This window comes from Oncorhynchus nerka, linkage group LG20 (assembly GCF_034236695.1).
Source record: "Oncorhynchus nerka isolate Pitt River linkage group LG20, Oner_Uvic_2.0, whole genome shotgun sequence".
NCBI lineage: Eukaryota > Metazoa > Chordata > Actinopteri > Salmoniformes > Salmonidae > Oncorhynchus > Oncorhynchus nerka.
This window is the reverse complement of record NC_088415.1, coordinates 29,941,227-29,958,329: the sequence shown is the minus strand read 5'-3', so window position 1 is coordinate 29,958,329 and position 17,103 is coordinate 29,941,227. Positions and strand designations below refer to the sequence as shown.

At 39.4% G+C, this 17,103-nt stretch overlaps 1 protein-coding gene and 1 pseudogene across 3 annotated transcripts; one reads left to right on the top strand and one right to left on the bottom strand.

Moving 5' to 3' along the window:
• Nucleotides 1-114: 114 nt before the first annotated feature.
• Nucleotides 115-13,412, bottom strand: LOC115102253 (succinate dehydrogenase [ubiquinone] iron-sulfur subunit, mitochondrial). 3 transcript variants are annotated; one of them, XM_029621989.2, is made up of 8 exons: nucleotides 13,323-13,412; nucleotides 2,862-2,995; nucleotides 2,643-2,728; nucleotides 2,310-2,446; nucleotides 2,019-2,135; nucleotides 1,546-1,647; nucleotides 1,191-1,313; nucleotides 115-966 (listed from the first exon to the last, which is right to left on the bottom strand). In XM_029621989.2, the coding sequence occupies exons 2-8, from the start codon at nucleotides 2,993-2,995 to the stop codon at nucleotides 862-864; spliced, it is 804 nt and encodes a 267-aa protein (XP_029477849.2). In that variant the 5' UTR covers nucleotides 13,323-13,412; the 3' UTR covers nucleotides 115-861. The 3 variants fall into 3 exon arrangements, with proteins under 3 accessions (XP_029477849.2, XP_029477850.2, XP_029477848.2); XM_029621990.2 differs by lacking the exon at nucleotides 13,323-13,412 and adding an exon at nucleotides 9,592-9,748; XM_029621988.2 differs by lacking the exon at nucleotides 13,323-13,412 and adding an exon at nucleotides 4,146-4,256.
• LOC135563093 (ice-structuring glycoprotein-like) lies at nucleotides 11,239-12,889 on the top strand (annotated as a pseudogene).
• Nucleotides 13,413-17,103: the final 3,691 nt, after the last annotated feature.

The window sequence follows — 17,103 nt, the reverse complement described above, 5'->3', positions numbered from 1 at the left end:
AACAGCCATTAACCAGATGAAGTATCAATCCTTTTAAAAATCAACTAAACCATTTCAGTTTCGTTCATGAAACCTATCAATGTGTTAATGGTAAATTAAGACATCTCCAAAGCCTGTTTTAATTCTACTTCCTTTATTGATAAGCATTTAAATAACATTTAACTGGTTTTCCTTAAAATATTATGTATATACATACAGTATATCCAATGAACAAACATCAAATTGTGGTCCAAAGCTCATCATCCCATAATGTGGTTATAAGGCTGCACAACATGGGTAGGCAACTAGAATCAGCTGTTGGCTGATTTTTGTAGAAGTGGATAGTCGGGGGTGCCGGAACAGAATTAAAAATAATTTATACACTGCAAATTGACCACAACTAAGCACCAAAAGAGATTGTATTTGAAATAGCAATATTTTCAGACCCTGATTACATTGAGACACGATCACATCTTTTTTTATTAATGGGAATACTTGAACAGATTTCCTAAACAAAACACATTTTTTGCTGAATTCCTGGTGGTTTTAGTATTTTTTTCTCCAAAAACTAAAATCCCCCCAAAATCTGGAATACTTGTAGGCCAGTACCTGGTGCCAACCTCTGCTGTACAATCTACACACACACTGAGTAATAAGCTCTATCACCACATCAAACATTACTTTTGTATGTATTTTTAGAAGAAGAAAAAAACATTTCTAGAAGGAGGAGCAGTTATTCCACTCTCACATATATAAAATCAGCAGTATCTTCTAGGCTGCCTGTATCTTTTTTCATGTGCGAAGCCTAATGAAAGGGACAGACACTGTTGAAAGGCTAATGTTTAATCGAAAATTCAGCATTAGAGTCATTACTAGTGGATTTCAAGTCTGGTGGTTATCCACAATGTTCACAGGGTTAATGACTTTCTCTTTATATGTTGCCATCATTTTCTTGATCTCAGCAATAGCCTTTCCTGGATTGAGTCCCTGTGGAATTAATACAAAATAAAAAGTAAATAAAGATGGAAAGATGAGTAACATGACAGAAAGGGATCGGCGATAACTACCTTTACACTGCATGAGTTGTATAAATGGTCTGAAGTCCACTGTGCTGAACTCTACACTAGTCTTATTACTGTATTTAGAAATGGTGGTTTGGTTTAGCAAATGAAGGCTAAACCAGATGCAGTCTATTCAGATGTTGAGTGTACCTTGGGGCATGTCTTAGTGCAGTTCATGATTGTGTGACAGCGGTAGAGAGAGAAGGGGTCCTGGAGCTTCGACAGTCGTTCCTCTGTGAACTCATCACGTGAATCAATCATCCAACGATAGGCCTGTTGAGGAAGGAAACACATTAATCAGATTAATTTACATAAAATGCTAATCTCTGGGTTGGAGATGCCAGACAAACTCATTAGGTGAATCAATCATCCAATTATATGCCTGTTGAAAATGCATTCACACGTCAGCTTTACTTTGTTTTCAGACAGACATCGGTTCTCCCTGTCAAAAAAATAAAAGCATAAAAAAACAGATTCCTATATTGACTAAAAACCCAATACATACCTGCATGAGGACAGCAGGGCCCAGATACTTATCTCCATTCCACCAGTAACTAGGGCAGCTGGTGCTACAGCAGGCACAGAGAATGCACTCATACAGACCGTCCTGGGAGAGGAGGACAATCCTAGATCAGATTTATTTTGCCAAGAAAACTCCTTGCGCTCTAACAATATAACATATGTTCAAATATACAAAGTGGTAAGTTGAAATGCCAGAAAGGTGTGGCAAAGTGTGGTTCACGTGTATAAAATTATTTCCTTCTCAAGGGCGAGACAAGGTTTCAATGCAGCAAATTAAATTGGTTCAACTGACTAGATTACGTCAACCCTACAAAATAGTACATTGTCCCTTTCTGATAGCTTAATCAAATGGGTATATGTACTTGTGTTTCAGACTAGACATGGAAATGACATATGATGAATTGATAGTATAGCTACTGAAATCTGCTGCCAATGGCCAGGGGATGAAATATGTACCAGCTTTTGCCTGTCTTCCACAGTCTGGTGGTACTGCTCCTTGCCCTCCTGAGACTCATCTTTCTTCTTCAGGAAGGGCTCAATGGACTTGTACTGGGCATAGAAATTACTCATGTCCTGTAGAGGCACACACAATACATGTACACCCTTAGTCAACAAAATATAGGCTACCACATGGTGACTAAACATTGCATTGTTTTATTCAGTGTTTGTCTTTTAGATTTGTTACTTTTTTGATGCAGCTATAATAATCAGTATTCATTTACTTCTAAATGTAACCATAATACTCACCGGCACCAGATCTTTGACAACGTACATGTGTGGGAGTGGGTAAATTTTGATTGGTTTGCTGGTATTGATGTCTATTTTGTTTAAGCAGGCCAGTGTGTTGCCTCCGTTGATGTTCATGGCACATGAGCCGCAGATACCTAAAGCAAGATGCATGTATATCACACCACTGAAAAGGACAACTCCACACCAAGGCTCATTTCATATTTCATGACGCTCTGTCATTGTAGAATAGGATACATATCTATAGGTCTATATTTTATGATTTCTACTTTCTACCTATAATGATGACACCCACTTTTCTCTCCACTCTGCAAATTGCTCTTCATGCCTTACCCTCTCTGCAGGAGCGTCTGAATGTGAGCGTGGGGTCCATCTCATTCTTGATTTTAATGAGGGCATCTAAAACCATGGGGCCACAGCTGTAATAGTAGGGAGAAGGATTTGTTAACAATGCAGATATTAAATCAATGAGAGCAATTCCATCAATGCAGACTATACGCCGACATTGATAGGTTTTAAACAACTGAAGACCCTTTCTGTCGTTGTACTTACTTGTTGAGGTCAATTTCATATGTCTGCATGCGTGGCTTATCCCCCATTGTGTCTGGGTCCCAGCGGTAGATCTGGAACTTCTTGATCCTGGGCTCAGATGCCGGGGCGGCTGCGGTCTGTGCATAGCGCACCATCTGGAGACGAGACATAGACAACGTGTATCAATGTAGGAGGAATTACATTTTTAAATTAGGCTTACATTGTTTTTGGTGTTAAATGCTGGTTTTAGTATCTAATACTACTCCCTATATATAGCCATGTTATTTGTACATGTTATTTTTATTCACTAATTACATTTTTTATTATATTTTTTAATCTTATCTTTAACTCTGCATTGTTGGAAAAGGTCCTGTAAGCATTTCACTGTTAGTCTACGAAGCATCTGACAAATAAAATTTGATTTGAATTTGATTCATACAGCTGTTTATGGGCTTTGCTTTGATATCAATAGATAGGCAAGACATGGGGTGAGTGAAAATATTCTACACCAGATTTACACAATAGATCAACTGAAATTAAAATGGATTTCAGTCGGAAATAAAAAATATCTACCGTATGTCAAAAAGACAGAGTTGTATATTCATATGGGGGTTTACGCTAAAGGAAAATATCTACTTTCATAACAAGGTAGACATTTCCCTCTAGCGGTAGGACATATGTACTGCTCTGAGTTGTTATATCACCTTCAATTTCAAGTTTCATAACTAACATTTTGTCCACAATACGTTCGATAAGGATAAATAAACCTTAAGTTAGTTAAGAGTAACGCTGTTCTTAAAAATAAAAACGAATTTATGAAAGAAAACAATTTAACGATTATATGAAAAAATCTAATCTGAAACACAATTTGCGCAACAGTCGTTCACAAAAGATGCATAGGCCTATAAACCTAACTGAAACATGCTCTATTTCAAAATCGATTAGGCAAATAATATTTCGTAACTGAATATATTATTATTTACTTTAACAAAGTTACTCAAATTAAAGAATAGCTTCTTTGATTTTTCTACTGTGCTTTACTCTGATGTAAGGTAAACCTCCAATTGACAACAGTTTGTGAGTTTTCTTTTTAGAGGAACTGTCTAGTAAACCATATGAACAACAGCATACTATTTGAAGCCATGCCATAAACCAGACATGGACCCATTGACAGCTAGTAAAAACACGTTGCATGGCCAGGCAGGCAGGTGGTCTACGACTACCCTATTGATAGGGGTCTACCTATCCCAGTCATAGGTATTTTCTTTCCATTCCCCAACTTTATTATTTTTCTCCTTTACTTACCACCATCGCCCCAGTGTTCCGTAATGCCACGGCGTTTCGGCCTAAAGAGGTGCACACGACCGACATGCTTATATTTCCAGGTTGAATATTCTAACCGATACAGCGCGGTGCCTGTTTATGTATCTTGTCGCTGTCCCGCCCCAAGCATGACGTCAGTTTATATCACGACTCAGGAGTAGCCTACTTACTGAAAGCTATGCGTGCACTGCAGGCTATTATGTCAGACTCTTTTACAACTCTCATTGCTTAGACGGGGTGTCGGTTATATACAGTGAGCTCCAAAAGTATTGGGACAGTAACACATTGTGTTGTTGTTGTTTTGGCTCTGTACTCCAGCACATTCCATTTGAAATGATACAATAACTGTGAGGTTAAAGTGCAGACTGTCAGCTTTAATATGAGGCTATTTTCATCCATATTGGATGAAGCGTAAAAATAAAATAAAAACTCAGGGTCACAACTTTCACTGGGGACATTCTGAAATGGCATGTCTTGGGGGTATGATATTTGTGCATCTGTAACTTGCTATAATTTCTAAACTGTTCAAATTAAAAAGATGACAGTCTGCACTTTAACCTCCTAGTCATTGTATAATTTCAAATCCAAAGTGCTGGAGAACAGTGCCAAAACAACAAAAATGTGTCTGTCCTAATACCTTGAGCTCACTGTAGAAGGTTATTATTGTCAGATATAATATATATGTCTTGCTAGCTGCATTCATTGTCAAATTTGAAATCACATAATTTAATCATGGGTAATGAAAATCTCTTGCATTGGTAACTTTGTTGAACTCTTGTGTTGTGCTTTAAGCATATAGCCTACACATGCATATACAATGTATACCAATGCAATTCTAAGACCACTGCGCCACTCGGGAGGCCCAGCATGGCTACCACAGCATTCTGCAGCGATATGCCATCCCATCTGGTTTGCGCTTAATGGGACTACCATTTGTTTTTCAACAGGACAATGACCCAACACACATCCAGGCTGTGTAAGGGCAATTTGATCAAGAAGGAGAGGGACGGAGTGCTGCATCAGATGACCTGGCCTCCACAATCACCCGACCTCAACCCAATTGAGATAGTTTGGGATGAGTTTGACCGCAGAGTGAAGGAAAAGCAGCCAACAAATGCTCAGCATATGTGGAAATTCCTTCAAGACTGTTGGAAAAGCATTCAAAGTGAAGCTGGTTGAGAGAAAGCCAAAAGTACGCAAAGCTGTCAGCAAGGCAAAGGGTGGCTACTTTGAAGAATCTCAAATATAAAATATATTTTGATTTGCTTTACACTTCTTTGGTTACTACATGAGTCCATGTGTTATTTCATAGTTTTGATGTCTTCACTGTTATTCTACAATGTAGAGAATAGTAAAAATAACTAAACTTTTGACTGGTACTGTACATATTCAGGTTATCGTGGATGTTTAAAGAGTCTGCGATTATGGACATCCTAAAATCTATATATCCCCTAATTCTTATTTATTGTATTATATTGGTGGTCACCACCATCACTTCATGTGTGTTGCTGTGCTCAGACAATTTCAGAATCTCTCCTCAAGAAGGTAGACCTATTCCACTTCCCCAGCCCAATGTGCCTAAATGGTTGACAATGTAATATGTGCCTTATTATAATATTTTCATTGGGATGAACTTAGTTGTATTACATGCGGTTGCATAACAACCATCTATCCATCTCATTGCATGGGCATGCTGTGCCCAAACCCCATGGCATACCATTTTGTCAACAGAGCCTACTTAAAGGATACCCATTACACTCTGGCTGGTCTGGAGAGAGCCATTGCCACACACCACCAGAGATAAGCATGAACATAGTGAACAGTGTGTATGTCATGGTTCCTCCTGGCACCATATTTCATGATTGTGTCCCTGTTAACATAAGTGTGCTTTTTGTGGTCCTTTTGCAGAAGCTTGAATTGTTTACTGTGTGCGTTCATTTCCTGAGTGAGTTTGAGAGTTTGTGTTTGCTGTTTTTTCAAGTCTACTGTGATCCGGCGGCTACCAAATCTTAGTAAAGTATTATGTTTATCCTTAACCACTGATTCCTCATCTGGTCTCTTCTCTGCACCTTGGTCCAACCTTACCACGTCACAGTGTAGGGTACAGTCTCAATGAAGGGCAAAGATACAGAAAGAGCAATAGTAATGGCATCTTTTTGTAGGCACTAACTCCGCTATGGTTCGTTGAACAAAGCTTATGGGAAAATGTAGTTTTTGGATAAACGCTGAAAATAAGGTCTGTGGTAAACAGTTTTCGGAAATCTTAAATGTTTAGTTCTATGATAATCTTAAAATCAGCTGAATTTGAGGATATGTAATCACGCACAAATATTTAATAATTCATAAAGGTCATGTTAACTGACTGATATCTCACAGAACAAAAAGGTATAACATGTCATAAGCCTGTGTTTATTCCCAAACCCTATTCTTTCTCCATTAATTTTGCCCATATGAATGGCTGAATGAACTAGAGGTAAATAATTTCATTGTTTTAGGACTACAAGCTTGTGAGCTCTATAATACGCGTATCTCAAGGATGAAACTAGTTCCAAAGGCTTGTTCATGTATGTGAAGTTATCCAAAGACGCTATGGCAAGCCATATATAGCCTAGATCTTTATCAGAACAAAGGTGTTCTTCATGGGGATGTTGTCTGTCCTTCCACTTGTTCAAGACACATTCCTGTCAATGTGTTCAAAGAGCATGTGTGACCTGCATCTAGACCACTGAGTGGCCGCATAGGCTTGAGGGACTGCGTACCCCAATAAGCAAAACATTTTAGTGGTCCCTCTCTTGACAGCAGCCAGAGAAATGTTTAAGTTTGAAAGTACATTTCCTGCAATTCTACACATTTTGCCATGGAATGTAGCGGGGGAAAAAACTATTTCAAAGCTAATTTCTTGCTATTCTACACATTTTGTCATAGGGTGGAGAGAAATGTTTGCAGTTTTGAATATGATATCTGAGTAAGAGTGACTAACAAAATCAATAGGGTCAGTAATTCCTCCTTGATTACTACCATGATTAAGTTTAGGTAGCAGGCCGCTAGACACATTTACCAATAAATAAATAAATAGCTGACATGGACTAATTGAGTGACTAACATAAAGAGAAAAACTGCTGATGTGCAATTTTGAAATTTGGTTGTGCCTCGTGCAACAGTAAAGTTGAGACCCCGGCTGAGACTAGTGTACATTAATCAGTACTTTTGAGGAACAGATGTCCAAAGCTTGCGACTCATTACAGAAAAAGTGGTATTGTTTGTGAATTAATGGCAAAAATGTTGTCATAAATCTTGAAGCTAAATAATTAATGTTGTTCCCCAAAGGAACAGCCAAACTCGTAGTATCAAGTTACAAACTGAAAGAGAAGTGTCTTAATCATGTTTCCACCTCAACTCTATAGGCCATGCGAAAGAGGCACTTGATCTGGCAAGCATGCGAGAGCAGTTGGTACAACTGGAGCATTAGAGTAAAGTGAAGGTGGGTCACTTTCAAATGTCTGGTTATTAGGTTTATCCATCAAATTGTTGGGAGCATATATTGAGTAGCAACTTTATTTTGATAAAGTTTGGCATGAAATGAAACTGTTAAATTATATGCAAAGTCTGGCTTCTATACATCCTCTCCATAACGAATCAGCAACGCTCAGGGTGGAGACAGGCATGTAGAACCATCATCTCATGGGAACTTTTTTTTCTTGTGACAGGTAGGCCAACATTTGGTGCAGCATAGTCTATGCTACAGTAATATAAAGACAGAATGCTCATCTAATTTACCCATCTCCATCTGTCTTTTGGAGTCACTATTTAATTGTAAAAAATAATATATTTTTAAATTGCAGCTGCATTGTTTTAAAACGGCCTATCTGTGCACGTGAGAGCGCTCTCTCCCAGGCTTAACTCCATAACAGAGTCTCCAATCAATATTTTAAATTCGTTCAGTGGCACAAACATATCTAGATGAAGCATGGATTGTAGACTATTCCATGCCTCTAGTGCACAAGAAGAGAAGGCAGTCTTAACTAATACTGTGAATGTCCTGGGGACTTTAAGTAAGGTAGAAACCACCTAGTAGACCGGGTATAGTTACTGCTCGTGGTGAAGGAGACCAGACTACAGAGGGAGTTTACCCAAAAGGGCTTTGTAGATGAACACATACAAATGTAGCTTACTGTGCATATAAAGTGAGGGCCAACCTACTATTTGGTACAAGGTGCAATGGTGGGTGAGTGACTTGGCATTTGTAATAAAGCGCAAGGATGCATGATAAACAGAGTCCAGTCCCTGTAAGACGGAGGAGGTTGCATGCATATATATCAAGTCAACGTAATCAATTACAGAGGGAAAAGTGGCCTGAACAAGCTTCTTTCTTTACCTAAGCAAGCCTTATTAGGAAAATAAAAACCCAATTTCAATTTAAGCTTCTTCACAAGATTATCCATATGAACTTTAAAGGACAACTTGTCATCCAACCATATAGCTAGGTATTTGTATGATGTTTTTGTACATTCAAGACCAGTTAGAAACCATAAAGGAAGGCCTGGAGTGACAGAAATGCAGCCTGGAGCTCTTCAACAGCCTGAACCAGAGAAGGAGCACATGAATATATGACTATCCTCTGCATAGAAATGTAACTTTGCTGGTTGTATCCCATTTCCCAACTCATTGAAAAAAATTGAGAACAACACAGGAGCTAAAATGGAACCCTGGGGCACACCTCTATTAATCTCAAGAAAGCTAGATTTGTGATCGTCAGTATATATACACATTGTGTTCTGTCAGAAAGATTGGTTTAGGAACTATATACTGCCCCTTCACTGAAACAAATGTTACTGAGTCTAGCTAGCAATAATTCATGGTCAACTGAATCAAATGCCTTTGATACATTTAACAAACAGAGCAGCACAACGTTGCTTTTTATCAAGTGCATTTGCCACTGCCATATTTGCAGTTGTGGTGCTGTGCCCCGATCTAAAGCCAGACTGAACCACGCTCAGTATGTTCTTTTCAATGAAGAAGTTCACTAGGGATTCATAGACCTTGGCCAGGATAGGGAGTTTGGAGATAGGATGACAGTTATTAGCATCTGAGGGATCTCCACCCTTTAGCAGTGGGAGGACATGAGCTGATTTCCAAATGCTGGGTATGGAATTGGTCAATAGACTGAAGTTGAAAATGTGAACCAGAGGTTCAGTAATAATACCAGCTGCTATCTTTAAGAGGTGGGGATACGGGTTGTCTGGAACAGGTTAAAATATCAAAACACACTCTTAACCAATTACATTAATTTGGGGACAGGTCGAAAATCATTAAACATGTATGGCAATTTAGCTTGTACTTGCTAGCTAACGTTAATTTGTCCTATTTAGCTAGCTTGCTGTTGCTAGCTAATTTGTCCTGGGATATAAACATTGAGTTGTTATTTTACCTGAAATGCACAAGGACCTCTATTCCGACAATTAATCCACACATAAAATGGCCAACCGAATAGTTTCTAGTCATCTCTCCTCCTTCCAGGCCTTTTCATCGTTTAACTTATATGGTGATCGCATCTAAACTTTCATTGTATTACCACAACTACAGGCAAAACAGTTGGTCTTTCAGTCACCCACGTGGGTATAACCAATGAGGATATGACACGTGAGGTACATGCTTCTATAAACCAATGAGGAGATGGGAGAGGCATGACTTTCAGCGCAAACTGCCTCAGAAATAGGAATGAGTTCTATTTTAGCCCTTGGTGTCGCAGACGCTCGTTGGCGCAATAATTGAATAACATGGATTTCTACATTTAATTTGCGACGATCGCGCACGCGACGTGTCCGGTCTGGTCAGCATGTAAGAAACGGGCTCAAAGATAAAATGGTTCACATAAGGACCTATATATCGTAGTTTACTGTAACAGAGCTTACATTATAGGCCTGGGCACCACCATTATCAAAAACTGAACCAGCAGATGTGAAGTGCTTGTTAAAAAAAATACAATATCAGTTCCTTCACTTCATTAGAATCCATCATTAAATGGTCAGGAACGCCAGAGGATTCATTGCCAACAAAGGGTATATAACAAAGTATTGAGATAAAGTTTTGTTATTGACCAAATACTTATTTTCCACCATAATTTGGAAATACATTCATTAAAAATCCTACAATGTGATTTTCTGGATTTCTTTTCTCATTTTGCCTGTCATAGTTGAAGTGTACCTATGATGAAAATTACAGGCCTCTCATCTTTTTAAGTGGGAGAACTTGCTCAATTGGTGGCTGACTAAATACTTTTATTTTAGGGTGGAATATTCTAATCATTCATTTAAACATGTAAATTCCATCAACAAGCCCCTACTCCCAAATATAATAATAAATACATAACTTCCCAAATGTTTCTTATAAAGCAATTATAATTGCTAATCTATTCTGTTGTCTCATCTGTAGTGTCCTGCTCTTTGTAGATGAAACATAAGCATTCCTACGCAAGAGATCCACAGTGAGTCCAGTAAACGGTAAGCACATTATGCTTTCAAGAGTTAACATGTCAGCTGATTTTATCACGTCGATTACTTTGTGTTACATGAGAAAATCAGTGAGGACCTCTGAGCCATCCTTAACGCATTCCTTGACCGCACTGGAGAGAAAGAGCAGCAACAATTTGGTACCAACCAAAATCATTTTGTCATGTAAAAAATGTATTCCTTCAAGTGATTTTACACTAGCAAGTTACAATGGTGATTATATTTTAGTTTTGAGGAAGAGTATGAATAGCTTGACTTGACTAAAAAGATGTTTGAATAATACCATCTCTCTCTTCCCAGGTTTATGCTAGTGTTGACAGATTAGTACTGGAGCCCGCCACCATAGGGAGACAGTGAGTGAAACATTCTCCACTTGTACTAGAATTCCATTATCTATAAGTGGCATAATGATTCTGGTAATGACTACAAATGTGCAACGTGATATTTATGAGCTAGATCTATTTTCGATGAATGATTGCTCTGATGAAACAATACCGTGTTGAGTTGAAGGTTTATTTCACAAACCTATATCCCCCTGCAGGAAAATGAATTGGCCCAGTTTGACTATGGCCAGAAAGTGTTCAGACATTGCAATTCGTGCACCGGGCATGTCGGGGTGTGAGATCTCTAAACTGGGTGTGGCATGTTTGGTGAGTACATGTGACCTGTTCAGTTAAGCTTCCAAACCATTTAGTTGGTTGAGTTGTGTCTAAATAACAGGACAGGATAACGGATACAAGATGATGTTCAACCCATATACCACGTCAGGCTGCCGCTATGATCGATGCACAGGGTGGTGAAGCCAAAGGAGGTGGCAGCAGCGAGTGCAAGAGGATTCACAGTGGTGCAGGAGGCTCTACCACAGGCCCTGGATTCAGCCCCCACCATGCAAGTGGGGGCTGCTACCCCCATAGGCTGTTACCCCCATCCCTGCCGTAGAGGCCATCATCTCCAACACTCCGGCCGCAGCCGCAGCTGAGCTAGTGAATGTTGAAGAGGCAGCTGCCATTATCGAGGAGGCAGTCCCCTAGTTAAGGAGGCAGAGGCTGCTACCCCCATGGTCACTGAGACAGTTGCAGTTCCAGCCCTCAGAGGCAGAAGTGGTGGTTTGTGTGGAAACTGAGACTGCTATCCCATTGGTGCAGAAGGTAGAGATCATCAAGAATGTACCAGAAGAGGCTGCAGCATCTGTTGTTCCAGAGACTGTAGCAGTGCCTGAGGTAAAGGAGGTTGATGTGTCTGCACCCAAGGAGACAGAAGCTGAGGTACTTGTAGATAGAGCCCCTATCTTTAAAGAAGAACCAGCTCCAACTAAAACCACCCAAGAGTTGGAAGCCACAGAAGCAGTCAAGGAGTCAGAAGCCATTACAGTAGAGTCAGAGGCCACAGCAACTGCTGTTGCCAAGGAAGCAGAAGTCACATCAAATGTGATTACCCAGGAATCTGAACCCACAGTCGTTGCGCAGGAGGCAGAGGCAGCCCCGGAGTCAGAAGCCCTTTTAGAGGTTGTTACTGAGGAGACTACTGCTTGAGACTCAGAGGCCACAGCACCCACTGTTGCCAAGGAGACCAAGGCCACAGCAGTTCCCATTGCCCAGGAGAGTGAGGCCGCAGCAACCTACATTGTCCAGGAGATCTACATTGTTGTGGAGACAGAGACGGCAGCAACCCCTGTTGTCATGGAAAAAGAGGCAGTAGAAACCCTCCTTGCCACGGAGACAGAAGCCAGCAACCCCTGTTGTCACAAAAACAGAGGCAGCAGTAAACCCTGTTGTTGCAGAAATAGAGGCCACAGCAACCCCTGTAAGTCCGAAGCAACCTCTGTTGCCAAGAAAACTGAGGCTACAGCAACCCCTGTTGCCCTGGAGACTGAGGCCCCAGCAACCCCCGCTGCCTCAGAGATTGAGGCTGCAGCAACCCCCGCTGCCCGGGTGACTGAGGCCGCAGCAACCCATGTAGCCAAGGAGACAGAGGCCACTATAGCAAAGGTTGACATAGAAACTGCAGCTGAGATCCTTGCAACTGCTGTGGCAAGGATTCTGAGGCGACTGAAATTACAGCTTCCACAGTGGTGCAACGGAAACCTCTAACACTCTGGAGGCAGATGCTAGTAAAGTTGAAACACCTCTAGCAAAGGACCAGGAAAGTGACGACCCAACCAAACCAAAAGACCCTCCTAAAAAAAATTATAGTGAAGCTACTGAAACACATTGGTAGGGAGCAATATGAAATATGTTGAAGCAAAAAAGATGAAGTTTTGTCATGCGATTAAACGGCTATTGATTATTCTGTCTCAGTAGCTACATTTCCTTCCAATTGCCAACAGATTTTCATGCAAATATTCTAAAATCCACATAAAAAAAATATGTAAATTTTTCCCCCAGAGGGATGTTTCCATCAAACTGACTTGTTGCGGATAAAAGGTGTGATGATGTAGTGCACATAAAAACCACAACCACTTTTGCAATTGAAGGAGGGCTGAACTTCCTGATTTGGTCTCAATTCTGGCTTGACCATTAAAAAATGCAGTGGCCAAGACTGAAGCCAAACAAGAGTTGTCTTGGTGGGGTGGTTTAATGTGGGTGGTGTGCTTGCATAAGGCAAGTGTTTGTACATTATCTGCCAAAACGGTACACAGTACATCACTCACCCTTCTAGATAACTTGAAACAGCCTAACCAGGTCTTGTCTTGAAGTCGCCTAGGCTAGCTAGTGCTAGCTGGCTTCTTTTGCCAATTAGCTTCAGCCAGCTGGTGTGCAACCATGGCAAAGTAGTTTTCACGTTGGATAGCCTATAGCTGGGGCTAGTTAGGGACCGTTAATAAATTACACAATGTAAATGGGAGAATATTTTCGTGTTGCACACCTTTGAGTACTTGTTAAAGGGAATCTTCACAATTTTTCAACTTCATATTCATCATATTTGTTTTATCACAGGAGATTGTTTGTTTTATTTGTTTTATTACTCATCACTGTATTATTTACCAAAAGGATGGCTGGACCCCTTTGAAGTCATGTAGATCATATCATTATACTTATTTTGTTAACAAGGCTCTGCTCCTCAAACTTTTGACTTACTTATTTATCACTGTCATGATTTAAAATGACAAGTTATCAAACCCCGTGACAAGGTTTGTTAACTCTGGAGACTCCTTGGGTGTCTAGAGAGTTAGGTAAATCAGCCTTTCATTTCCTTGCACCTTACGTGTGTGGAATGATTTACAATACAATTGTAAAATTAAAATTGGAGGAATTGTTGCCTCTAGGTCATTTCAGACAGTTGTTAGGGGACCATTTTACTGAAGAATGTGTCTGTTTTTTATGATTGTGTTTTGCTTTTTGTGTATTGTTGTGTATAATAACATGTATTTGAATGTGTTTATTGTATTTTGATGTGTTTTGTGGTTCTGTACAGGGGTCATCTGGAAAACAGACTTTGGTCTCAGCTTTGACTCCCTCTCAAAATAAAGGTTACATAAAATAATTCAACAATCAACATATGTGATGTTTTGTAGTAAAGGAAGATAAGTGTTTCCAATGACATCATCAGTGTTATTGACCAATTGTGAGTAGGGCCTGCCTACTAATTGTCGACTAACTGGTTGATGTCATTGGAAACACTTGTCTTTTTTTACTACAAGACATAGAAATGCGCATTTTCGCTTATGTTGATGTTGGGGTGATGCTGGAGATAATGAATATGAAGTAGAACATTTTTGACATTTCCATTTAAATGCTTTCAATATTTGTATATGAATTTCTACAATTTATCGTTGGTTCTGTGGTTTTAAGTCATTGAAATTTGGAGCTATTGACCTTTTAAAATTTTGCCCCATGTATATTGTGTAATTTACTGATGGTCCCTAACTAGCCCCCATAGGGATATCAACTGTTACTGTAACCTAAATTGACCATGGGCATTACAGTCGGGTCACATCCAGCTGAGCTTTGAATTGATGATTACTTGGGTGCTGCCAGCTGTGGGTATGTGGAAATAAATCCAGCCCAAGGAAAATTATTACTACACCCTTCATTCCGTGACATGCCCTTTTCCCTATTATCTCGCAAATCTCAGTTTTGTATGAGACTGACTTTATGACCAAAATGATCCCATTTACAGTTTTCACACAATAATAAATGTTTCTTACTCATATCAATGCCACATAAAGTTTTCAAAACGAGAAGTTGCTTTTTAGGGGCAGTTGTTCTTTAATTGCCCAAGTTAAATGGGTTTCCATTACATTTTAGATTTTACTGATGGTTTTGTCACATAAATTGTTGCAATATTATAGAAAATATGCCCAATCTGGTTTTGGCGTATGCTCTGGTCTAGACAGTTGAGATGCGGATAAAAGACAGTTTATTTGATAATTGACAGCCGATCACCGATCATCATGGCACCGGCATCATTCAAATGATCTGTTTGCATAAAACCTGTTGTGAGTTTTTTTTTTAAATGCATCAGGTAATTCAGCTGCATTAAATGGTTGGATTAAACCTGGTTAATAATGGTGTGTTATTGCACTTTTAGAGTGGACGCCATAAGAAAACAGATCGGACCTGTATACATCTCAACATCAAATGGACTGGGATGGAGCGCCCTATTACAATTCCACCACTTTTCAACACCATTCATTATCTCCAGCACCATACCAGTGTGTGCCTATTATAAAACAGCACATTTCTATGATCTGTGGTTAAAAAGATAAGAAGAAAGGTCCCAAAAAAATGCTTCTCGATTGCTATGTTTCCATCCAATTGGAGACAGATTTCCATGCAAATATTCTAAAATCTGCATAAAAACAGTATGGACATTTTCCCACTAGAGACGTGTTTCCATCAAATTGACTTTTTTTATTTTTTATTTTTTTAAACATTTTATTTAAAAAAATATATATATTTTTTTAAATTCATAATACAAAAATCAACTTACATTGCTTCCTCAAACATGTCTAGCAAACCAAACACAGGTATTAACAATGCTCAAACATACAAAAAATATAAATAAAAAGAAAATACAAAAAATAAACAATTTAAGTGCAATTACATTTACATACATTTAAGTCATTTAGCAGACGCTCTTATCCAGAGCGACTTACAAATTGGTGCATTCACCTTATGACATCGACATCAATTACTCTATATTCACTCTGAAAATATCTTATTATAATGATTCATGAAGATGTTATTCTTTTTGTTATTCACTAGGCATAGTATTTTAATAAGATCATTAAATTCAATCAGAAAAATGTGTAGTTTTGGTATAGAATTTTGGAATTTTTGTTTGTGTATAAAGTATTTGGCAACAAGAATAAAAATATTAACAATCATTTCAGTGGTTTTGTTGTCATTGCAATAGTAACATATTATATACTTTATGTTAAAATTATAGGCAGTGTTCATAATGGTAAATAAGTACTTTGCAAGGTTTTCCCAAAATTCAAACACAAATTTACATTCAAAGAACAAGTGAGACAGATTCTCACCTTCTTTTTCACAGAAAACACAGATATCAATAGCCACAAATTTGGAAATCATAGAATTACATGGATATATCTTATGCTAAATGTTGAAGTGCACTTCCTTAACTTTGTTTGGTATACAGTATTTGTAAGGCCTTAACCATGCATTTTTCCAGACAATGTCAGGAATAAGCATGTTCCAGAAAAACTTTCCTCTCGGTGTAAGTTGGTTTTGTGAATTAAGAATTTGTCTTATATACACTGCTCAAAAAAATAAAGGGAACACTTAAACAACACAATGTAACTCCAAGTCAATCACACTTCTGTGAAATCAAACTGTCCACTTAGGAAGCAACACTGATTGACAATACATTTCACATGCTGTTGTGCAAATGGAATAGACAACAGGTGGAAATTATAGGCAATTAGCAAGACACCCCCAATAAAGGAATGGTTCTGCAGGTGGTGACCACAGACCACTTCTCAGTTCCTATGCTTCCTGGCTGATGTTTTGGTCACTTTTGAATGCTGGCGGTGCTTTCACTCTAGTGGTAGCATGAGACGGAGTCTACAACCCACACAAGTGGCTCAGGTAGTGCAGCTCATCAGGATGGCACATCAATGCGAGCTGTGGCAAGAAGGTTTGCTGTGTCTGTCAGCGTAGTGTCCAGAGCATGGAGGCGCTACCAGGAGACAGGCCAGTACATCAGGAGATGTGGAGGAGGCCGTAGGAGGGCAACAACCCAGCAGCAGGACCGCTACCTCCGCCTTTGTGCAAGGAGGAGCAGGAGGAGCACTGCCAGAGGCCTGCAAAATGACCTCCAGCAGGCCACAAATGTGCATGTGTCTGCTCAAACGGTAGGAAACAGACTCCATGAGGGTGGTATGAGGGCCCGACGTCCACAGGTGGGGGTTGTGCTTACAGCCCAACACCGTGCAGGACGTTTGGCATTTGCCAGAGAACACCAAG

Coding starts and splice junctions, on each gene's coding strand:
- LOC115102253 (XM_029621988.2), bottom strand. CDS start 4,211: ATGTCGGTCGTGTGCACCTCTTTAGGCCGAAACGCCGTGGCATTACGG. Junction 1,648..2,018: donor TGGAAGACAGGCAAAAGCTG/GTACATATTTCA, acceptor CTCCTCTCCCAG/GACGGTCTGTATGAGTGCAT. Junction 1,314..1,545: donor GCCCTGCTGTCCTCATGCAG/GTATGTATTGGG, acceptor CTTCCTCAACAG/GCCTATCGTTGGATGATTGA.